The following is a 19,510-nucleotide window of genomic DNA, read 5'->3' as shown; positions in this document are numbered from 1 at the left end:
GCACAGGTCGTCAATGAACAGAACCAGTCCTTCGTCGGCCAGGATATCGTCAAAGATTTCCATGCCAAGTCGTGCAAATGTGTATGGGCTCTCGGAGAGCCCCATGCTCAACACTCGAAATTCGAGCTTGTCCCATGGTAGGACAAAGGCGGTCTTGTGACGATCGCTTTCCTTGATGGGCACCTGATGGAAGGCGGCGGCCAAGTCAGACGAACTGAACCACTTCGGGTGGTTTTCACCTACCTTGGCCAGGAGTTCGTCTGGATTGGGAAGAGGAAACGTCCGCTTCTTGCTGATGGCGTTCAACTTTTGATAGTTGACACATAGTCGGAGGCTTTTGTCTGGTTTCTCCACCAGCACCACTGGTGAGCTGTATTCTGAATGACTTTTTTGAATCAATTTCTTGTCCAACATTTCCTGAATGATCTTCCTGACCTCAGGTTCTTGAGATTTCGGAATCCTGTAGGGTTGAGAAACGACTGGTTCGTCCGTCAGGGTCTTGATGTCATGCGTGATCCTGGTGCACAACCCCAAGGGATCGTGATCGAGGGCGAAGCAGTCTCGAAATTCCACCAGGAGGTTCTGGACTTGGGCTAGGTGGTTATCGTCCAGGTCTCCGTACTTGAATGCTGCTAGAAATTCTTTGTGATCCGATGGTTCCAAAGACGACCGTGTCTTCGTATCGCCTGAAGGGCTGGCTCTAGAGGGACACTCTTGTCTCTGTCTCACCTGTTGCACGGGAGGTCCTAGATGTGCTGTCACGACGGCGTGGTCCTGTGAAGCTGTGCCTGTCTCTTCACCAGGCGCTTCATCCGTGCTGGGGCTCAGCAGCTCAGAGAATGGTATGACTTGAGCCTGTGTGAGGAATCCCAGCGGCTCGTCATTCCGGAACTTGTAACTCCGGGAGGTGTAGTTGGCGATTCCGATCATGAGTCCTTCGCCGATTCGGTCGGCTTCAATGATGCAGCGCAGGGGCTTGACTGGCTCGTCCGCATTCTGGTTGTGCGGATGGAACTCCCAGGAGTCCTGAGGAGACGATTCGATGCGTTGAATCGTGTCGGGGTTAACCTGTGCTCGGATAAAAGTAACCGAGTGAGGGCTGACATGCTGATGTCTGCCTACCGCTGCCACAGGTATGATGGGCGAGCACGGTTGTTGTTGCTGTGAATCGAACAAACGGACGGGGTGCCCTCTGACATGGAGCAAGAAGTTGGAAAGATCATGATGAATCTGGTGTCTGGGCTCGGCCAAGAAGTCTAGCCCTATGATGGCTTCATATGGTCTGAGGTTTCTGACTATATGAAACAAGTGGGTCACCGTTAGCCCAGGAGCGAGAGAGAAGGTTACTTCTCCACATCCGATCAGCTCTAGTGCTTGACCGGTGACGGATTTCAATGACAGATCTGAGGTCACGATGGGGTTGTCACTGAGGGTTTTGTACGCATCGAAGTCGAGAAGCGAGTGAGACGCTCCGCTGTCTATGAGCGCATATACCTCCTGGCTACGGGCGGATAAAACTGTTAACTGGTGGGTGGCTGAGGACTCCGGCCCTGCGAGTTTTTTGAGCAGCGGTTAGCCGTGTGTCCGGGTAGTTTGCAGCACGCACACACGATGTTCGTGCACTCTTCAGCCCTGTGGTTCTCGTTACAGAAGGGACATTGCGGCTGAGGGCAGTGGCGAATCAGGTGATTCGGACTGTTGCATCGGTAACATCTCGGCTTTGACTCGTACCTGGGCTGGTTTCCAGCTGCTTGTCCATGGAAATCGGTTCGGAAGGGCCCATTCGGCTGGTTCTCTTCCTGGTTCCGACGAGTCTGGTAGGCTGGTCGCCGTCCTCGGCCTCCTCGTGCTGGGTTTCGAGCGCCTCCTCGACCACGGCCGGACTGGAATCGGGGCTGGTGGTTGTCGCTCCGGTCGCTGCTGTCATAAGATGCCTGACCTGCGTTGTCGCAATGATCTCCTAAGTCATTGAACATGGCGTTGATGGTTGACTTCCGGAAATACCTGGCGTTCACCTCTTCCATGTGAGCGGCGACACGGACAGCTTCCTCGAAGTCGCTGATCTGACGTTCTACTACAGGGCGACTCAGCATGGGTGGAAGGCCTGATATAAATTGTTCCAAGGCAATGCGGTTCAGAATGTTTTTCTGGGTGTCTCGCTGTTCAAGGGAACCGACATCGCTGGCTAACTCGGGGTATGCCAGTCGGGTCAAACGCTCAATTTCGTATGCGAACTTCCTTACCGGAGTGTCTCGTCCCATTCGTGCAGAGTGCAGTCTATTCACCTGGGTGGTTGGGTTGGTCACTCCTCCATATTGTTCTAGTAGCGCCTGTTTCACCCTGGTCCATGTGTACTGTGACGGACTTAGCCTATCACGCAAGCCTTCTAGGAACGGGATGACGTTGGTGTCTACTCGTAGAAATAGTAACGGCAGCAGTTCCTCATCCTGGATGTTGGTGATTTTTCTGAGGAGGTCCACTTTTTGAAGCCAATCACTGATCGCTTTGCCGTTATATTCCCCTTTGAACGAGAACAGGTGACGCAGAATAAAAGCGTCGGAATGACCGGTTCCCCGATCATCGGGATCTCTAAGTGCATGAAATTGGTGACCTCTAGTCTCATTCCCCGTCTCCCACTGTGATCGGGACTGACCTTGACCTGAAGCGTATGGTTCTAGCTGCGGAAGAGGGGGAGGTGGTCGTCCACCGATGCCGCCCAATGTGCTCCTTCCGGCTGCACCCGCACCGGGCGCCGTCTCGTACTCGTAGTATTCTTCCTCCGGGGCTGGCGGTGCGGTTGCGGTGGGGTTTCCCGCTGCACCCGCCTTTGCGTGTCCCTCGTCGTCCGATTTGACCATGCTAGAAAGAAACATCATTAGCATTGGTACTTTGTCGCTGGTACAAGTGGCCTATTGTCCCCACCACTGTACACCTGGCCCTTAAACCTAAGACGTGAGCTGGCCGAGAATACCACCCATACCCGGCCGGTGTATGTTCGCGGTGGGCATAGTTCCCCCAGAGGACCACCCTCTGCTATGCTAATACCTCTGGTAGAACGGTGGGGCAATCCCGAACTACCAGTTCTCCCCAGCTCCCACGCGTCCAGGTAGCGACGCCCGTCCTGCTCCCCGTGAACAGACGGTTTGACCTCGGTGGGCTACTTTCCTTGCCCGTCTCTCTGAAGCGTATACGAGCGGACAACGCACCCCGGCAGGTGACATGGTGCATACATATGTGGGATGCTATAAGTCAGTTCGTTCGTTGTCTGAATTAGTGTTACTCTCTGTCGATTCGTCGTGTCATGTCGGGTTTTGGTCTGTCGCCCGTTAGCCATCTTTTAGAAAGCAAAGAAAAATATTATTAGTTAGTTTTATTGTCATTTTCGGCTTTGACAACAGCGGCAAGAAGGGTAGCCATCCACTCCGCCGCCTCCTGATCCCAATCTTCGTCGTCTGGTAACGGAGGTGGCGGAGTGAAGCAGGCGTACTGATATGACTCGATGTTATCTGAGTCATATCCGTTTTCGTCGAACTCGTTTTTGTCATTGTCCGATACCTCGTCTCGTTCGTGGTGGCGTTCGTCCGACCTTTGAACACAAAATGTCGTAATTAGTTATATCATGTCTAGGAGGAAGTGCTTAAATTATACAAAAAAAAAAAACATTACCAAGCACTTATAACTAGCCGTAGAATTTATGAACCGGCCGTAATAATATCACACAAGATAGTATACTGTTAACACATGGGACAGTAACACGGTAACAAACCCTATATGGCGGTATCTGTTGAGATAGATGATCTGTAGGACAAACATACGAATATACAAACACAAGCGGGGAATCATTAAGCGTGACGCGGGATGGGACGTGACGTACTGCGGAATCATGACAAGAACAAACATCAACATCACTTGACTGGCTCAATTAGTCACATCACAACATCACCGGGTACACAGCACCAGGTTCTGTTCGATCAGAACAGATTTTAATATACCGTAAGAGCCCCCAGTGTGATTTAAGTGGTCCCTGTGTGTGTACCCAAGTGTTTCTCCCAAGTGTTTTAGTTGCGTTACGTCTAGGGGATTCGTAGATAAAATGTCTGCTGCCACACCGAGTGCTTTAATTACGTTACGTCTAGGGGATTCGTAGATAAAATGTCTGCTGCCACCCGCGATGATAGTTCACCCGGCCTACTGATCTCTGCCCAACACACCCGTCCCTCTGCCCCTCTGTACCATCCATCACACCATCACACAAAGACACGTACAGTGGGCTAAAATATATTCGAACAGGCCGAAAAGGGTAAACGTCAATAATTGAACAATTGCCTGGAGTCCTTAGAAGCTAAAAAGTAAACGTTGCCGAAAAAGGCGGACTCAGGCTGAGAATACCCGGTATATGTTACCGTGGTAGTAAATAAAAGTGGCCGAAATAGGGTGCTAAAAAACACATAACCGAACAATATGCCGAAGCACAAGGTTACCGAAAACAGAATGACCGAAACAGTGTCAAGACAGTGCCGAACAAGTATTCGGAACGGAATGGGCCGAAACAGTGCCGAACAAGTTGCCAAAACAGTGCCAAAAGTAATCGAAACAGAATGTCGAAACAGTGCCAAACCAAAATGGCAAAATCACCAAAGTGTAGAGCGCTTATTGGTCGCTCGATTATGTACCGAGCTCTTCGGTTGTTTGGGGTGGGTAAAGCTGAGCCTTGGCATCGGGGGAGTGTTTGTTGGTGGCTCCATCCGTAGGCCGTAGTCTTGCGCTCTGAAAAAGGGAGAAGTTAAACGGACACGATAACGCCGTGTAGTTTATCGGCCCGGTTCACCTCGTACGTACTATGGGCCTGTGGAAAGTGCTAGGGGAAACTGTAAAACCTGTAAAGAATACTAGGGTAGCTTGGTGAATAGCCTGGGCCTGTTGTCGCCGGAATCAGTATCTGTAAATAGAGAACGTTAGTGGGGATGAGGTATGACCTCAGCTTTGGTCGGCCGTGCCGACCAAAGGTGAGGTGACTTAAGACTTACATTGTTGGGTTGCTGGTGGAGCGTTCAGTCGAGTCGGAGCACTGCACAGTAGGCCGGACTGGAGCGAGAGTGACGCTGGCTTGGAGGTTAGCCCTTTTATACGCCTCCAGCAGCCGTTCTCGCATACATTATCGCTTGTTGTCAACCCACGCCTTCCTCGTTTATCTCGGTCTGACCTCGGTCTACCCTTCTCCCGTCTGTCCCAACGTTGTTTTTTATCAGGGTTTGTCTGCTTCTAATCTGCATATCCGCCACCACACTACCGCGCTATTTTATGGTGCCATTGTCTACTTCTAATCTCCTTTACGCATACCCATCACCACAATATCCACCACCACAAACAGGTTGCACATTGTCATTGTGTTCTTCTCTCGTTGTTTTTTGGTCAGGGTCGGCTTCTCTGCTGCGGTGTGGCACAATGTTGTATGTGGCAAGTGAGGTCGACACACACACACACACACACATTACAAGGCAGCAGTGCATACAGTTTAACTAGACCGAAGCGCTATTTTTTCACACTTCCAACGGGCTGTGCACGGCAGCCTACTAAGCGGTCGCTAATAGTGTGCCAAATTTGGGCTCAATCGGCCCAGCCGTTCACGAGATCTGGAAGCAGCATCCTGCACGTGCGTATGTGCAGTAGTACCCTAACCGTAACACATATGAATACTTTGCCTGGTGGATGCCTACCTACATGCCAAGTTTCAGCGAAACCGCCCCAGTAATTACCGAGTTATTGTAATAGGAACAAATTTGACACCTCTTATTTTTGCATTTTGCACGTGCACTGGGGGTGACCCACATGCATCGAGAGTATCCGACCTTTGGGAAGGGATGTAACCACCATACAAAAACTACCGCATGTCAATTGCCCAAGCGGCTGCCGAGATATAGGCATTTAAAAATCACCACTTCTGCAAAACAGCTTGAACACCCCTGACGTTTCCCGTGCCGGTGCCATGTGTCACGACGGTCACCTAGATGCATCGAGGGTAGTCAATTATGGAGTAGAAGGGATGGGGCTACCCAACAAAAAAGACTGCAGGCCAATCGGTCGAGCGGTTGTTGAGATATGAGCCTCTCAAAATCGTTACAGGCGGCCGGGTCGGGCCGGGTCGAGACGCTCATACCGAGATTTTTTCGTTATGTTGAAAAGACTTCGCTTCGCTCGCTCGTAATTATCCCAGAGACTGAAGTCAATGCCAGTCAAATTATGCCAAGCCGTGTAAAGACAAACTAGAAAGTTATGCTGACCGTCCCGACTCCGAGATAGGTAAGCATTTCTTGACCACGACCCAGGTGCCAGGCGTGTGCTGCGTGCCTTGCGGTACAGCATATCTGCAGGCGTTTTACCTCTGGCGCCATCTATTGACAGCAATTTAAACCGCCAAGCGCATTTGTGTCTTTATCGGTCTCTCGCTCTCTCTCTCTCTCTCTCTCTCTCTCTCTCTCTCTCCTCTCTCTCTCTCTCTCTCTCTCTCTCTCTCTCTCTCTCTCTCTCTCTCTCTCTCTCTCTCTCTCTCTCTCTCTCTCTCTCTCCTGCGCGGACCCACCTGACGGCCATTCTTTCTCCGGCAGGTCTGGGCTCGGCCTCGCCGTTCCTGCACGTGCTGGGCCGCCAGCTGGGGTTCACTCAGGTGGCCATTGGCTGGGTGTTCGCCTCGGCGCCGTTCCTGGACATGCTCTGTAAGCCGCTCATCTGCAGCTGGGCGGACCGCCGCCAGGCCGCCCGGCTCGTCTTTCTGGTGATCCTCTCCGTCACCACCGTGGCGCTCACCTCTGTGGTGCTGGTGCCGCCGCTGCCGGCTGCCGCTAACTCGACTCTGACGAACGCCAGCGACACCAGCGACCCTGGCGGCGGATCGGGGGACCTGCGCCAGTACCAGTTCTGGCTGTACGCGATGCTGGTACTGGTGGCGTGGATCGGCGTCAGCACCAATCAGACCATGGCCGACGGCATGACCGCCAGGGTGGCCGGTGAGTACCGCGCAGGGCAGCCAGGGTGGCCGGTGAGTACCGCGTAGGGCAGCCAGGGTGGCCGGTGAGTACCGCGTAGGGCAGCCAGGGTGGCCGGTGAGTACCGCGTAGGGCAGCCAGGGTGGCCGGTGAGTACCGCGTAGGGCAGCCAGGGTGGCCGGTGAGTACCGCGTAAGGCAGCCAGGGTGGCCGGTGAGTACCGCGTAAGGCAGCCAGGGTGGCCGGTGAGTACCGCGCAGGGCAGCCAGGGTGGCCGGTGAGTACCGCGTAAGGCAGCCAGGGTGGCCGGTGAGTACCGCGTAAGGCAGCCAGGGTGGCCGGTGAGTACCGCGCAGGGCAGCCAGGGTGGCCGGTGAGTACCGCGTAAGGCAGCTAGGGTGGCCGGTGAGTACCGCGTAGGGCAGCCAGGGTGGCCGGTGAGTACCGCGTAAGGCAGCCAGGGTGGCCGGTGAGTACCGCGCAGGGCAGCCAGGGTGGCCGGTGAGTACCGCGTAAGGCAGCTAGGGTGGCCGGTGAGTACCGCGTAGGGCAGCCAGGGTGGCCGGTGAGTACCGCGTAAGGCAGCCAGGGTGGCCGGTGAGTACCGCGCAGGGCAGCCAGGGTGGCCGGTGAGTACCGCGTAAGGCAGCTAGGGTGGCCGGTGAGTACCGCGTAGGGCAGCCAGGGTGGCCGGTGAGTACCGCGTAAGGCAGCCAGGGTGGCCGGTGAGTACCGCGCAGGGCAGCCAGGGTGGCCGGTGAGTACCGCGTAAGGCAGCTAGGGTGGCCGGTGAGTACCGCGTAGGGCAGCCAGGGTGGCCGGTGAGTACCGCGTAAGGCAGCCAGGGTGGCCGGTGAGTACCGCGTGGGGCAGCCAGGGTGGCCGGTGAGTACCGCGTAAGGCAGCCAGGGTGGCCGGTGAGTACCGCGTAGGGCAGCCAGGGTGGCCGGTGAGTACCGCGTAGGGCAGCCAGGGTGGCCGGTGAGTACCGCGTAGGGCAGCCAGGGTGGCCGGTGAGTACCGCGTAGGGCAGCCAGGGTGGCAGGTGAGTACCGCGCAGGGCAGCCAGGGTGGCCGGTGAGTACCGCGTAGGGCAGCCAGGGTGGCCGGTGAGTACCGCGTAGGGCAGCCAGGGTGGCCGGTGAGTACCGCGCAGGGCAGCCAGGGTGGCCGGTGAGTACCGAGTAGGGCAGCCAGGGTGGCCGGTGAGTACCGCGTAGGGCAGACCAAGGCTGTATGAGCAGACCCGAAACGATAGCAGAGCCGCCAATCAGCACCACCGTCGCCGCTCATTTCGAGCGGTCGCATTTTACGGCCTTTTATGAAATCAGCCGCAGGTGCAGGCTCACTGCCAGGCGTGTGCCGCGTGCCTTGCGGTACAGCATACCTGCAGGCGCTTTACCTCTGGCGCCATCTATTGGCAGCAATGTAATGGGGCTGAAGTGGATCATCGATGTCCGAGAAGTTGGATTCTTGTTTCTCATTGGCATTAATGGGCTATAAAACGCAATTAAATATGAACATCGCACTCTCACAGCTGATAATTAGCAAAGAATGCCAAAAGTAGCTTGTGCCTTCCCCGTTTTTTAGTTTTTTTTTTCTCAGCGGCCGAAGGGGAGGACACTGGTTCCCATGCTCGTGACATGGCGGTTTTTGCGGCAATAGCTTTGAACGCCCTACAAGTAAAGAACGGATCATGCCAAAGTGATTTACCAAAACCGGACCCCCGTCTTTGAGTCTTCGACCTGGCCTGAGAGGTAAGGTTCGGGTCGACCTGAGTGAGACCTTCAAATTTAGCGCTAATTGCTATTCTCGTGACGGCGCATACGTTTATTTTTCTGCGAAGCTCTAGCTCAAGAGTAAACGGTGGTGGGGTCATGGCTGTCAATACAGCCCATATCCAATCTGCAGCTTCAGCCTGCATTCATCCCAGATTCGGGATACCCCGGGACGACTGTTCAATTCTTCAATTGCGTCGGACACAAATTCGGACACACTCTCGTGTTAGGAAATACGAGCTCCAAACCATTCTGTGACACTCTTCGGCGTTTGAAACGTCAACAAAGGTCACGGCCCCCCAACTCTGCACAACAGATGTGTGGCATAGAGCTAGCGCAGATGATGGCATCAAACGACTCGCCAGGACATGGGGCTACTGTCCTGCTACCGGCTGTACCCCCAAAGGTCATGTGATGACCTTAGGTAATATACGGGTGGAGTCGATGTTACATATTTACCAGCGCTTTACAGGAAAAGTTACTACGGTCAATCGGATTATGTGCCGTAGATCGCAATTATTCCTCCTCGCATAAGATTAAGAACTTCTGTTGTGCAAGTGTTTGTTTTGACGTGACCCTTTAATGACCCTTGGTCCCTGCGTGACTTGAAAGTTCAGATTGACGGTTGACCAGTAGCTTGACGTCATGACGAGTCGTTTACTGCCATATCGATATGCCAGGATTTAGCTCAACTGGGTGGGCAAATTTGGGGACCGTGAGCTTTGTTTGACCTCTCTTTAGGTCAAGCGGCTTGGAGTGCCACCGAACAGTTTGGGTTACGCATCCCCTACCGCAAGGGATCTGTTGTGTGTGAGTTTTAACCCGCGCCCCGTTGGGCTCTGCCGAGCAACGCGCCCTGTTGGGGGGGGGGCAATTTGGCCCCCCCTAAGATCTCGAGAACCACGCAACCTAGCGACAAGCGGTAAACGGTGTTGGATAGCCCTACCAGGGAACTACCTTGTGACCCAATTTTATTGACCTAGGTCAAATCGATGACGTCACAGGTCAGGTCAAAGGTCGAATTGTCACCGTTTACAGGCATTTCAAGAAATGCGTTGTAAAATCGAGTAAAATACATTTCATTGAAAATCATCGATGGGGAAATGTTCTTAAAACACATATTTTGCTAGTTGAGGTCACTGATACCAGGTCAGGTCACAGAGGTCAGGTCACTGGTGGGTCACAATATGAAAGTGTCGTGTGATACATGTTTTATGGTTCATTTTACATGACAAATGCGATTATGTGGGTCAGGCAGCCTTTGGGGCCAGCTTAGGTCACGTTTTGGTCAAGGTCAGGTCAAGGTCAGGTCAAGGTCAGGTCAAGGTCAGGTCAAGGTCAGGTCAAGGTCAGGTCAAGGTCAGGTCAAGGTCAGGTCAAGGTCAGGTCAAATTAGGTCAAATTTCAAAGTTGATATTTTTGCATAAAATGGGTATCGAATCTATGCAACTCGTCACGGGGAGTTCAATTTGACGTCAAAAATTTGACGTTATCATTTTTGAACAGTTTTTTCGCTATAACTTGGCCAAAAAACGAGATATCGATCTGAAATTTGGTATGTATATAGAAGAGCGCAGGAACTATCACATTTATTCCGTTTTTTCGAAATTCGGATTTTTTTTTAGTTTTTCTAAAAAATATTTTTTATTGAATTTTTGGGGGTCAAAAACCCAAAATTTTGAAAATCCGAGATAGCAGTTTTGTAGCGCCGTTTTTGTCTACTAGACCATATAAAGAACTTTGAAATTGCTTGATAACTGTAGATTTGGTGAGCGTTTCAAGATTGCATGTTTTTTGCTCATTTTTGCTCGAACTTGACCTCAGTTTGACCTAAGGTGACCTAAGTCATCAATAACTCCTGACCTAAGGTGACCTAAGACTTGAAGTTTGGTGTGAAGGTGTCAAATCGATGCCCGGGAAGGTACTGAAAATTTGGCGGCGCTGCGCGCCGCCGTTTTCTGGCTATTCAGGAAAAACCACAGGGGGGGGGGGCAAATTGGCCCCCCAACGGGGCGAGAGTTAAGTGATCCGAAGTCCGAAGTGACTGGAATCTGTGCTCAGTTAAGGCCGTATTGACACACTCGAACTATTTGTACCCCTCTCGGTTGAAAAGTACAGTCCACAGCAGAAGTACATAATGTACGGTTTCAGTCATGGGTATGTTCTGCTTCTGAAGCTTAGGAACAATTAGCTAGACTACAATGAAACTTTGAATGTAGCTTACATGTATCGTCACCCATACAGCTGCAACTTTATCCATTGATGCCTTCTTTTCAATCACTCCGCAAAAAAAATCGCCAGTCAAAGCCATCCGTTCAGATTAGTAAAACCGCACATTACTTTAGCGGTGGACTGTACACTGTACATACATACGCATAAAACTAATATGTTTGGCTCGAGTGTCTAAAGGTCTGTAAATGAGTGAATGAATTTGAATGACTAATTACCAACGCCGACAATTTAAAGTGCGGTGTGCAGCCATAAGCCATCAGCCGGGCACGGCTTTTATCAATGTTTACCGTCATGACCGCTGTAACATTGACATTGATTAGTGTGGAGTCTGATCGGGTCATCGCTCTGCCGAGTGCATTCATGCTGAGACACAGGCATGCAATGGCATCAGTGTACAACGCGGAGATGCGTCGTCACTCCTTCGGCCTCGAGCAAGCATAATAAACTACCAGCTAAGCTACATATACTGTACCGGCTGCCAGCAGCATCCCGATCATCGGCTGAAAGCCAGCGAACGGGCGGCAGTCGTCCTAGTTGTCGTCGTTTATCAAGCTACTTATGATTTTCCAAACAAAATAATTTAGCATATGCATATCACCAATGCTACATCCTTATCCATAGATATAAAGTGGGGAACACGATCAAATCTTCAGAATTCCTCAGATACAGGGAACTTATGTGTTTATCACTCGCCGGACCATCGCCGGACCGCGGCCGAGGGGGTCGATTGAACCCACCACGCTAATGCGCCGCTAAAATTCAACTAGAATTTAGCGGTAAAGTGGTCGTATGCGCCATTACAAGGCAGAGTGACTGGTAGGAATCCATCCACTGAAAGTGTCTCAGGTTAACCGGTGACCTCTGAGGTCAGGTCAAGTGGCCAAAGGCACGGGATCGGTTTTTGGTAAATAACTTCGCCAAAAAATGGTCGCAGACCCACGGTTTTGGAAGCATCGTGTTCGGCTAGCTCAGACGCGTCGAGTGGTATACTTTTTGTACGGGTGAGGTCAAATTAAGGTATTGACCTCGTGACAAGGTCAGGTCAGAGCTCTCTGGTCATGAAGCTGGTGGGGTATGGTCATGTTGCCTATCATTCGATTCGGCAGGTTTTTCTGAGTCCATTTAACCCTCGCATGTGTAGGGGGGGGGGGTCGGATGGACCCCCCCATGGTTTTTCGCGAATAACTCGCGTAAAAAGCGGCCGATCGCGACGAAACTTTCAGTACCCTCGCATCGATCAATTTGACACCTACCCTGAAAATTTCATGACCCTAACCCAAATGACCTTTGACCTGTGACCTCTTTTCCGAGACCATGTTTGGCCGGAATCGCGATTTCGCGTATGTCGGCTCGCACTAGCCGCGTGTTTGCAAGCTTTTCGTGGTTTCAAACGTTCAAACATGTGATTTGATGTTACTCCCGTGTGTGTCAAGGTCACCTGAAGGTCAGGTCAGGTCATTGACCTTTGGTGACCTCGGGTGACCTCGGGTCACTTTTTCGTGCTTTACATGTTTCTAGGCTAGTTTTTGGAGCTGAATTCGAATTTAGCAACCATTTGAACATTTACGAAGTAGTTTTGGTGACTTCGTAACATGTTACGAAGCTGTCAGAGGCGGTTGACACGTACTACGAATACCCGTCACGACGCCTACTGGTTGACCTGACCTGACCTGACCCGACCTGGTCTAAATGCTTCAAGACATCATCTGTGATCAAAACTTACACGATATTCGTGATCAGCACCCCGAAAAACCCTTTAGCAGCCACACTTTACGACTTTCTAGCAGGTCCCGATTTTCCCGACTTTAGGTCATTGACCTGACCTGGAAGGTCAACCAATGACCTAGGACCTTAAAATTGGGTATCATCGGCTTCCTCTCGTCACGGGCAACACGCTCGTTTTTTCCGCGAAGCTCTAGCTCGATCAGGGGCCAAACGGCAAGGGGGGGGGGTCCAACCGACCCCCCCCCTACACATTAGAAGCTGGCAAACGCCGCACACATGCGTGGGTTAAAGGGACTATCCAACCTTTAACATGGGGCTTGAGTTGATATAGCCAAGTTTGCGGCGAGGTTCAGAAACCACTATCTATCTAGGTTGCAACCCGCGCGGCCTCTTGGTGTTGAAGAAATTCGTTCCCTTCATTTGAAAATGGGCCTTGTACAAGGCCCTATCTTCAACATGGAGCGACCGTTAGTGTGACGTCACCTCGTTTAGTCATTCTGATTTAAATGGGTTTGTTCGTTAAAAAATCGCTTAAAACTTGGTCTGAACTTTGTTGTGGTGCCTACAGAGTAAAAAGAATCAGCTTTATGACAGTAATGTGGCCTGGGGAGGGAGGTAATTTTGGGCTGTGACGTCACATATTTGAAAGTTTGTGTTTGGAATATGGGAAGCCTAAGATGTTTAATGAAAAATAAATGCCAGAACCGTGTTCCTGGTCATCCAATCTATAAAGTCGGGCACAATTTAACGTATATAGTAAACGACTTTAAGGCTTTCCCGATTCGCTAGCTCAATTTGGTCGGGAGTAATTGAAGAAAAACTTACGACCCTAGTGACGTCATAAATTACGTCACGCAAGGGTAACAATGCAAATGTGAAACATCGAACCTTGCAAGGAGTGCATGAAATCACGATTTTATATGCTTGAGATAGTTTCTGATCATTCCCGGCGCCAAAATAGCAATTTCCATATTTCCCGATTGACTTATAAGGGTGAGGTCACGTGACCGACCTGACCTCATGTGATCATGTGGAAAACGTCCGAGATCTAGGTATACGTTGTGAGAACTCTGGAGGATACCAATTACCAAGTCCTGTAAGTTTCATCTCCCTGTAAAAGCGTCTCTGGCACTGAGTACATTGCAAAGTTGCTACATAACGTATATAAGACCGTGGAGAGGTTCACTTATGACGTCATAGGTCAGTGACCTGACCTGGCCTGTAAATGTGGTTGGTGTCACAAGGTCCGCCTTGAATCAAAGATCAGGTATGCCATGTTTCAGCTCTAACTGCTAAATCGAACGGTATGCGACACGACACTCGAACAGTTTCGTGACCTGAGGGGTCTGGCGCGACCTTGAGACGAGGTCAACACCTTAAATTGACCTCACCGAAACAAAAAGTATACTACTCGACGCGCCTGAGCTAGGCAAACACGATGATGCCAAAATCGCGGCCCTGTGGCCATTTTTTGGCGAAGTTATTTACCAAAAACTGAACCCGTGTCTAAGGTCACCCGACCTGACCTAAGACGTTACCGATTAACCTGAGACCTTAAAAGTGGATATGCATCTGCGGTAGGTAGTTAATTGAAATTTAGAGTGCGCGATGTACGGCCAACGGCCAACATGTCTAGTAGTAAGTCGTTGTTGACGGAAGCCCTTGACAGAGCGGCTAGATGGGTGCCGGGTTGGCACGGTTGGCCGCTGAGTGACTGTGTGTTGTGTCCTCACTCCTCAGAGCGGCTGGCCGCTGGATGCTGCCTGTCTGCCGCCTGTTCTCAGAGCGGCTGGATGCTGCCTGTCTGCCGTGTTCTCAGAGCGGCTGGATGCTGCCTGTCTGCCGTGTTCTCAGAGCGGCTGGCCGCTGCCTGTCTGCCGTGTCCTCAGAGCGGCTGGATGCCGGTTTCTGTGGACGGAGGGGTGACTCTACTGATGTGTCCACAGAGCGGTTGGGCGCCGATTTCGGCCGTCAGCGCCTCTGTGGACGCTGGGGTGACTCTATGATGTGTCCACAGAGCGGCTGGGCGCCGATTTCGGCCGTCAGCGGCTGTGGGGCACGGTGGGCCTCAGCACCATGAGCACCGTCTCCGGCTACCTGATCGAGCTGACCAGCAGCGGCGGCACCACCAACTACAGCGTCGGCTTCTACGTGTGCGGCGCCTTCATGTCGCTCGACGTCCTCCTCTCCGTCTTCTTCTTCAAGGTCGGTGGCCCGGGGCGGGTCCGCAGTGGCGTCCTGGGTTGGGCGGGAAACGTGCGCTATTTATGGGAACTGGGAAGAATGCGTATATTTTGGTATGGTATGCTGAACGTCAATGTTCAGCTCGAGCTCACGGGGCCTGGTCCACTTACTACTTCGGACCGGGACTGGTGGCGGTCCCGCTGGCATACGCTGATGCTGGCAGTAGTGGGTGATGTGCGATGACCGTCTCATGTATTTTTACCTCTAGTGCGTACTGCGTAGTTGTTATCGAAACATACGTACCTACGCTGTTTATAAAATCAGCATATTTTGGGGCCTTGACAGTGATGGTACGGCATCATTAGTGGTCTGATCCATGGCAGATGTGAGCACTGCGCCATATGCCGTTTACTTATATATGTCCAGAGTGACATTCATCCATCTTAGTACTTACACATGTTGACGACCCTCAAATGGATCTACGACCTTGCACTTAAGGTTCTGACCTTAGACCTTTGACCTTTGACCTTTGACACATACCTACAAGACATACCTATATTTGTATTTATTTCATTAAAGAAATAGCCCAACGGCTTTCTGCTCATAGGTGTTTGAAACTGAGATGTGTCTTGCGCTTAGCTTACTGACAATCTGACAAACCAGTCGAGTCCTTCGAACGGCTTCAGTTCAGTCACTTTTTTGATTGGTTTGCTTAATTGGTGCATTTTTCGGCTAACCATTTGTACGAATTATTCGGCGAATTACTAGCTAAAATTGTGCGTTTAAAGGAAATAGTTCACTTTTTAACATGGGTTTTGAACTGGAATAGCAGTTCCGTAGCCTGGGCTGAGACGAGCATAAATCAGGAGCTTTTACAGCCCAACGATCACCCTAGGCAAAGATATTCTATTTCTCGTCCCGAAAAAGGTGTCTTGCGTTGAGGATGTGTGCCTTGCATATATTCGCATCCAGTATGAAAAGAGCATGGGTACCGAAAATTCTTCAGAAACTAGAGAAATTGTCTACGAGAACTCTAGAGAAATTCTCGTACTGATCAATAAGGACATTCAGCAGCAGCAGATCGTCCAAATGCCGGTGGCCGCGATCATTTCTCTAGTTTCTGAAGAATTTTCGGGACCCATGCTCTTTTCATACTGGATCGCCTGTGCCTTACAAAAACTGAAAAGTTCTTCTTATTATCAAAATATAGAAAATAATCTTTTGTTATAAATAGGTTTTATTTTCTTTGCTGATCATTTTGAACATAAAAAATCATAAATCCATTGCAAAAAAAATAATTTCGTGAAAGTGAACTATTTCCTTTAAGTTGCGCATGAGTGACAATGACAAAGATATAATGGCTCATTCAGCCCCATTCCTGGCAGTGCCCTGCAATTAGCACGGGATATATCACACATGAATAGTGAACAACTAGGTTAGTCATACCAATCACTAATATACCCTGGCAGATCCCAAGGCTGGGAGAGGGGGAGATAAACCGCTACTGTGACCTGTCAGGTCACACTGCCTAGCCCCTTCTCCTTAAAAGTTCCAATGAAGCCTCTTCCTACCCTGACAGGTCCTATACAGGGAGTGCAGATGTCTATGACCTCTCCCTCTGGTAGATCCCGCCGGGTGTTCAGACCCCTCCCCTCCTCTGACAGGTGCCGCAGGGGGTGCAGAAGCCCACCACCCCTCCCCTCCCTCTGGTAGCTCCTCAGGGTGTTCAGACCCCCCTCTGACAGGTGCCGCAGGGGGTGCAGAAGCCCACCACCTCTCTGGAGCTGGTGGCCGCCCTCCGGCACTGGCCCGTCTTCTGTTTCGCCGCCTGCTGTACAGCCATTGGCATCTGCACCGGCCTCCTCTGGAGCTTCCATATCTGGTCAGTGGCCGGGCTGCCAGAGCCGCCCCGGGTAGGCTCTTCTATTTAACTTTTCCTGATTGGTGCTGTGCCTCAAGCTAAGCTGATTTGCACCCTGGATCTGTACTTACGCTCCTGATAAAGCGGGCAGCTCCGTGCGCCTCGGTGCGTCTCTCAGGTTGCTCAGTGCGCGCTCCCCCCTCGGTGCGTCTCGCAGGTAGCTCAGTGCGCGCTCCCCCCTCGGTGCGTCTCGCAGGTACCTGGAGGACCTGGCGCGGACCGCCGGCTATCCGCCCAGCCGAGTGCAGCTGCTCGAGGGGCTGACACTGCTGGTGAAGGGCCTCGGCTGCCAGATTCCGCTCATGTTCATGTCAGGTGAGTTGGTGCGCGGCTCGATCGCGCTCCGTACCGATGGTGCTGCTACCTGGCGGATGTTTTTTCCCCGCTAGGTGGCACTGAGGTAATAGAAGCCCTGGTCAATGCCATTGGCCATTGGCCAATGGTATTTCGGGTATTATGACTGACTTTATGCCCTCCTTCAGGTGCCGTGCTGAGACGACTGGGCCACAAGACTGCTCTGACGGTCAGCATGGCCTCTCTGGGGCTGTACTGCGTGCTGTACTCGCAGCTGGTCGACCCGTGGTACTGCCTGCTGATGGAGCCGTTGGCCGGTACGTCGCACACCGCTGGAAAAGTCAGAGCTCAGTGTCAAAAATATTATTTTTGTCTGATGTATTCTATCAAAGCGTGAAATTCTAAGGTTGTCTCCGAGTGCTTTTCATTGAACGACTATCACCTCTGAGCACGTCTGACCGCTGATAATTTCCTTCACCGTCTCCGTCCCCTTTCGGCAGGCGCTGCGTTCGGCCTGCTCTACCCGGCCATCGCCTCGTACGCCTGCAGCATCGCTCCACTGGGCACCGTGGTCACCACACAGGCCATCATGGCCGCCTCCTTCGACGGACTGGGTGCGGCCATATTGACGACCACGCGCGAGAATGCTCGGGTGATGTGTGACAGTTGCTCAGAGAATCCGCGAGGGCAACGTATCAAATCATTCGCCAAAGTCACAGGTTTTTATTTTCACGGTTGAATTTAGGAGCCATAATTAATTTGCGGCAGAAGGGTTTCGTTTTTAAACGAGGAATGCTTTAATTTTTACGTCATTGTCCGTCCTGGAGACTTTTTCCTGGAAGCTGAAACACATACCTGTCGGCGTGGGGACCGTGTGTGTTTTGGGTGGGAACTGGGTAGCCCCTGTTTGATCATCGCGTGTCTGCATACCCCGCTCACAGGTGTTGGTGTGGGCACGCTGCTCTCTGCCTACGTGTTCTCGCGGTACGGTGGCTCGGCCACGTTCCTGTCGTTCGGTGTATCGGCGCTGATCGTGGCTGTCCTCTACTGGAGCATCTCCAGCCTGGCGGAGCGGTTCGCCACTCAGGGTGAGCGGCAGCCACCTCATCATCACCGGGAGCAGGGCGTACCAACAGGGCGACCGAGGACCAATGGTTGTGACTTATTTTATTTGACATTTATCCTAATTTGTACCCGATAGTAACGTTAGTTTGCTAATGGTTTGCTAAATGTTTTTGACACTTCAATTACAGTTACAAATACCGTGTGAGCCGCAGTGGTGTAGTATTGCTTTTAAAATGTACCTATGTAAAGAAGGAACGGAAACACTTAGTCGATTTTTTTGGCATTCAATATTTTTTTTTTATACATTTACCTTTTTCTCCGCAGACGCGGAGCCGGCCATTGTGTTCGCGGAAGACGGTGCCATCGACGCGACGCCGTCCCAGGTCGCCCTGATCCCTGAGGACCAGCAGGGAGGCGGGGATGAGGACTCAGTGTCCTCGGCCGCTCCTCCGGCGGTAGAGGACGACCAGTCCTCCGCGGTGGTGTTTCTGCCGGGAGACACGTCCTCCGCGGCCGGAGAGGTGAGCTGAGGAACTGTGTCCCCAGGTGAGCTGAGCAGCTGTGTCCTCCGGGAGGTGAGCTGAGCAGCTGTGTCCCCCGGGAGGTGAGCTGAGCAGCTGTGTCCTCCGGGAGGTGAGCTGAGGAGCTGTGTCCTCCGGGCGAGCTGAGCAGCTGTGTCCTCCGGGAGGTGAGCTGAGCAGCTGTGTCCTCCGGGTGAGCTGAGCAGCTGTGTCCTCCGGGAGGTGAGCTGAGCAGCTGTGTCACCCAGGTGAGCTGAGCAGCTGTGTCCTCCGGGAGGTGAGCTGAGCAGCTGTGTCCTCCGGGAGGCGAGCTGAGCAGCTGTGTCCCCCAGGTGAGCTGGGCAGCTGTGTCCTCCGGGAGGTGAGCTGAGCAGCTGTGTCCTCCACTGGGGACTTTGATGTATGTACGTATAGATAAGCCGAGTAGCTGCTCCGAGGGCCACCAAGGTGTATCTGATCGTGTAGTTGCGCTCAGGGTGAGGCGGATAACGCCTCCTTTACAACTGGATGTATATGTATAGGCATCGTGCGACGTTTTGCGTCAATAGTTTATAGTACAACGTATGCGCTCAGTAAGAATAGGTCAAAGCATAGTGTAATAAATAACAATGTTATTTATCACATTATCTTAAAAGTTCGAGCTTATCAGGGGATATGTTCATAATGATATGAATATGAATATGACGTGTAATTGTTCGTGATGACGTCTACGTGTATAAACGCACATACATTTTTATATATTGTATGACAGGGACAGTTGTAGGAATTTATGTGCTGAGTAGTCTGAATACATTTATACCGTGGACA

At 51.7% G+C, this 19,510-nt stretch overlaps 1 protein-coding gene across 1 annotated transcript in view; it reads left to right on the top strand.

Annotated features, from left to right (window-relative positions):
- Nucleotides 1-19,510, top strand: part of LOC122364159 — a 32,065-nt gene extending 12,555 nt beyond the window's left edge. The window contains exons 2-9 of the mRNA XM_043334299.1: nucleotides 6,606-7,004; nucleotides 14,736-14,923; nucleotides 16,648-16,784; nucleotides 17,020-17,138; nucleotides 17,306-17,434; nucleotides 17,618-17,731; nucleotides 18,059-18,205; nucleotides 18,507-19,510. Of these exons, the coding sequence (XP_043190234.1) occupies nucleotides 6,606-7,004; nucleotides 14,736-14,923; nucleotides 16,648-16,784; nucleotides 17,020-17,138; nucleotides 17,306-17,434; nucleotides 17,618-17,731; nucleotides 18,059-18,205; nucleotides 18,507-18,712 (1,439 nt within the window). The 3' untranslated portion in view covers nucleotides 18,713-19,510. The remainder of the gene's footprint in view (nucleotides 1-6,605; nucleotides 7,005-14,735; nucleotides 14,924-16,647; nucleotides 16,785-17,019; nucleotides 17,139-17,305; nucleotides 17,435-17,617; nucleotides 17,732-18,058; nucleotides 18,206-18,506) is intronic.

The sequence above is a fragment of the Amphibalanus amphitrite genome, unplaced genomic scaffold, assembly GCF_019059575.1.
Source record: "Amphibalanus amphitrite isolate SeventyFive unplaced genomic scaffold, NRLGWU_Aamphi_draft 000659F_arrow, whole genome shotgun sequence".
NCBI classification, from domain to species: domain Eukaryota; kingdom Metazoa; phylum Arthropoda; class Thecostraca; order Balanomorpha; family Balanidae; genus Amphibalanus; species Amphibalanus amphitrite.
Note: the sequence above shows the minus strand (reverse complement) of the source record. Positions and strands in the feature narration are given on the sequence as shown.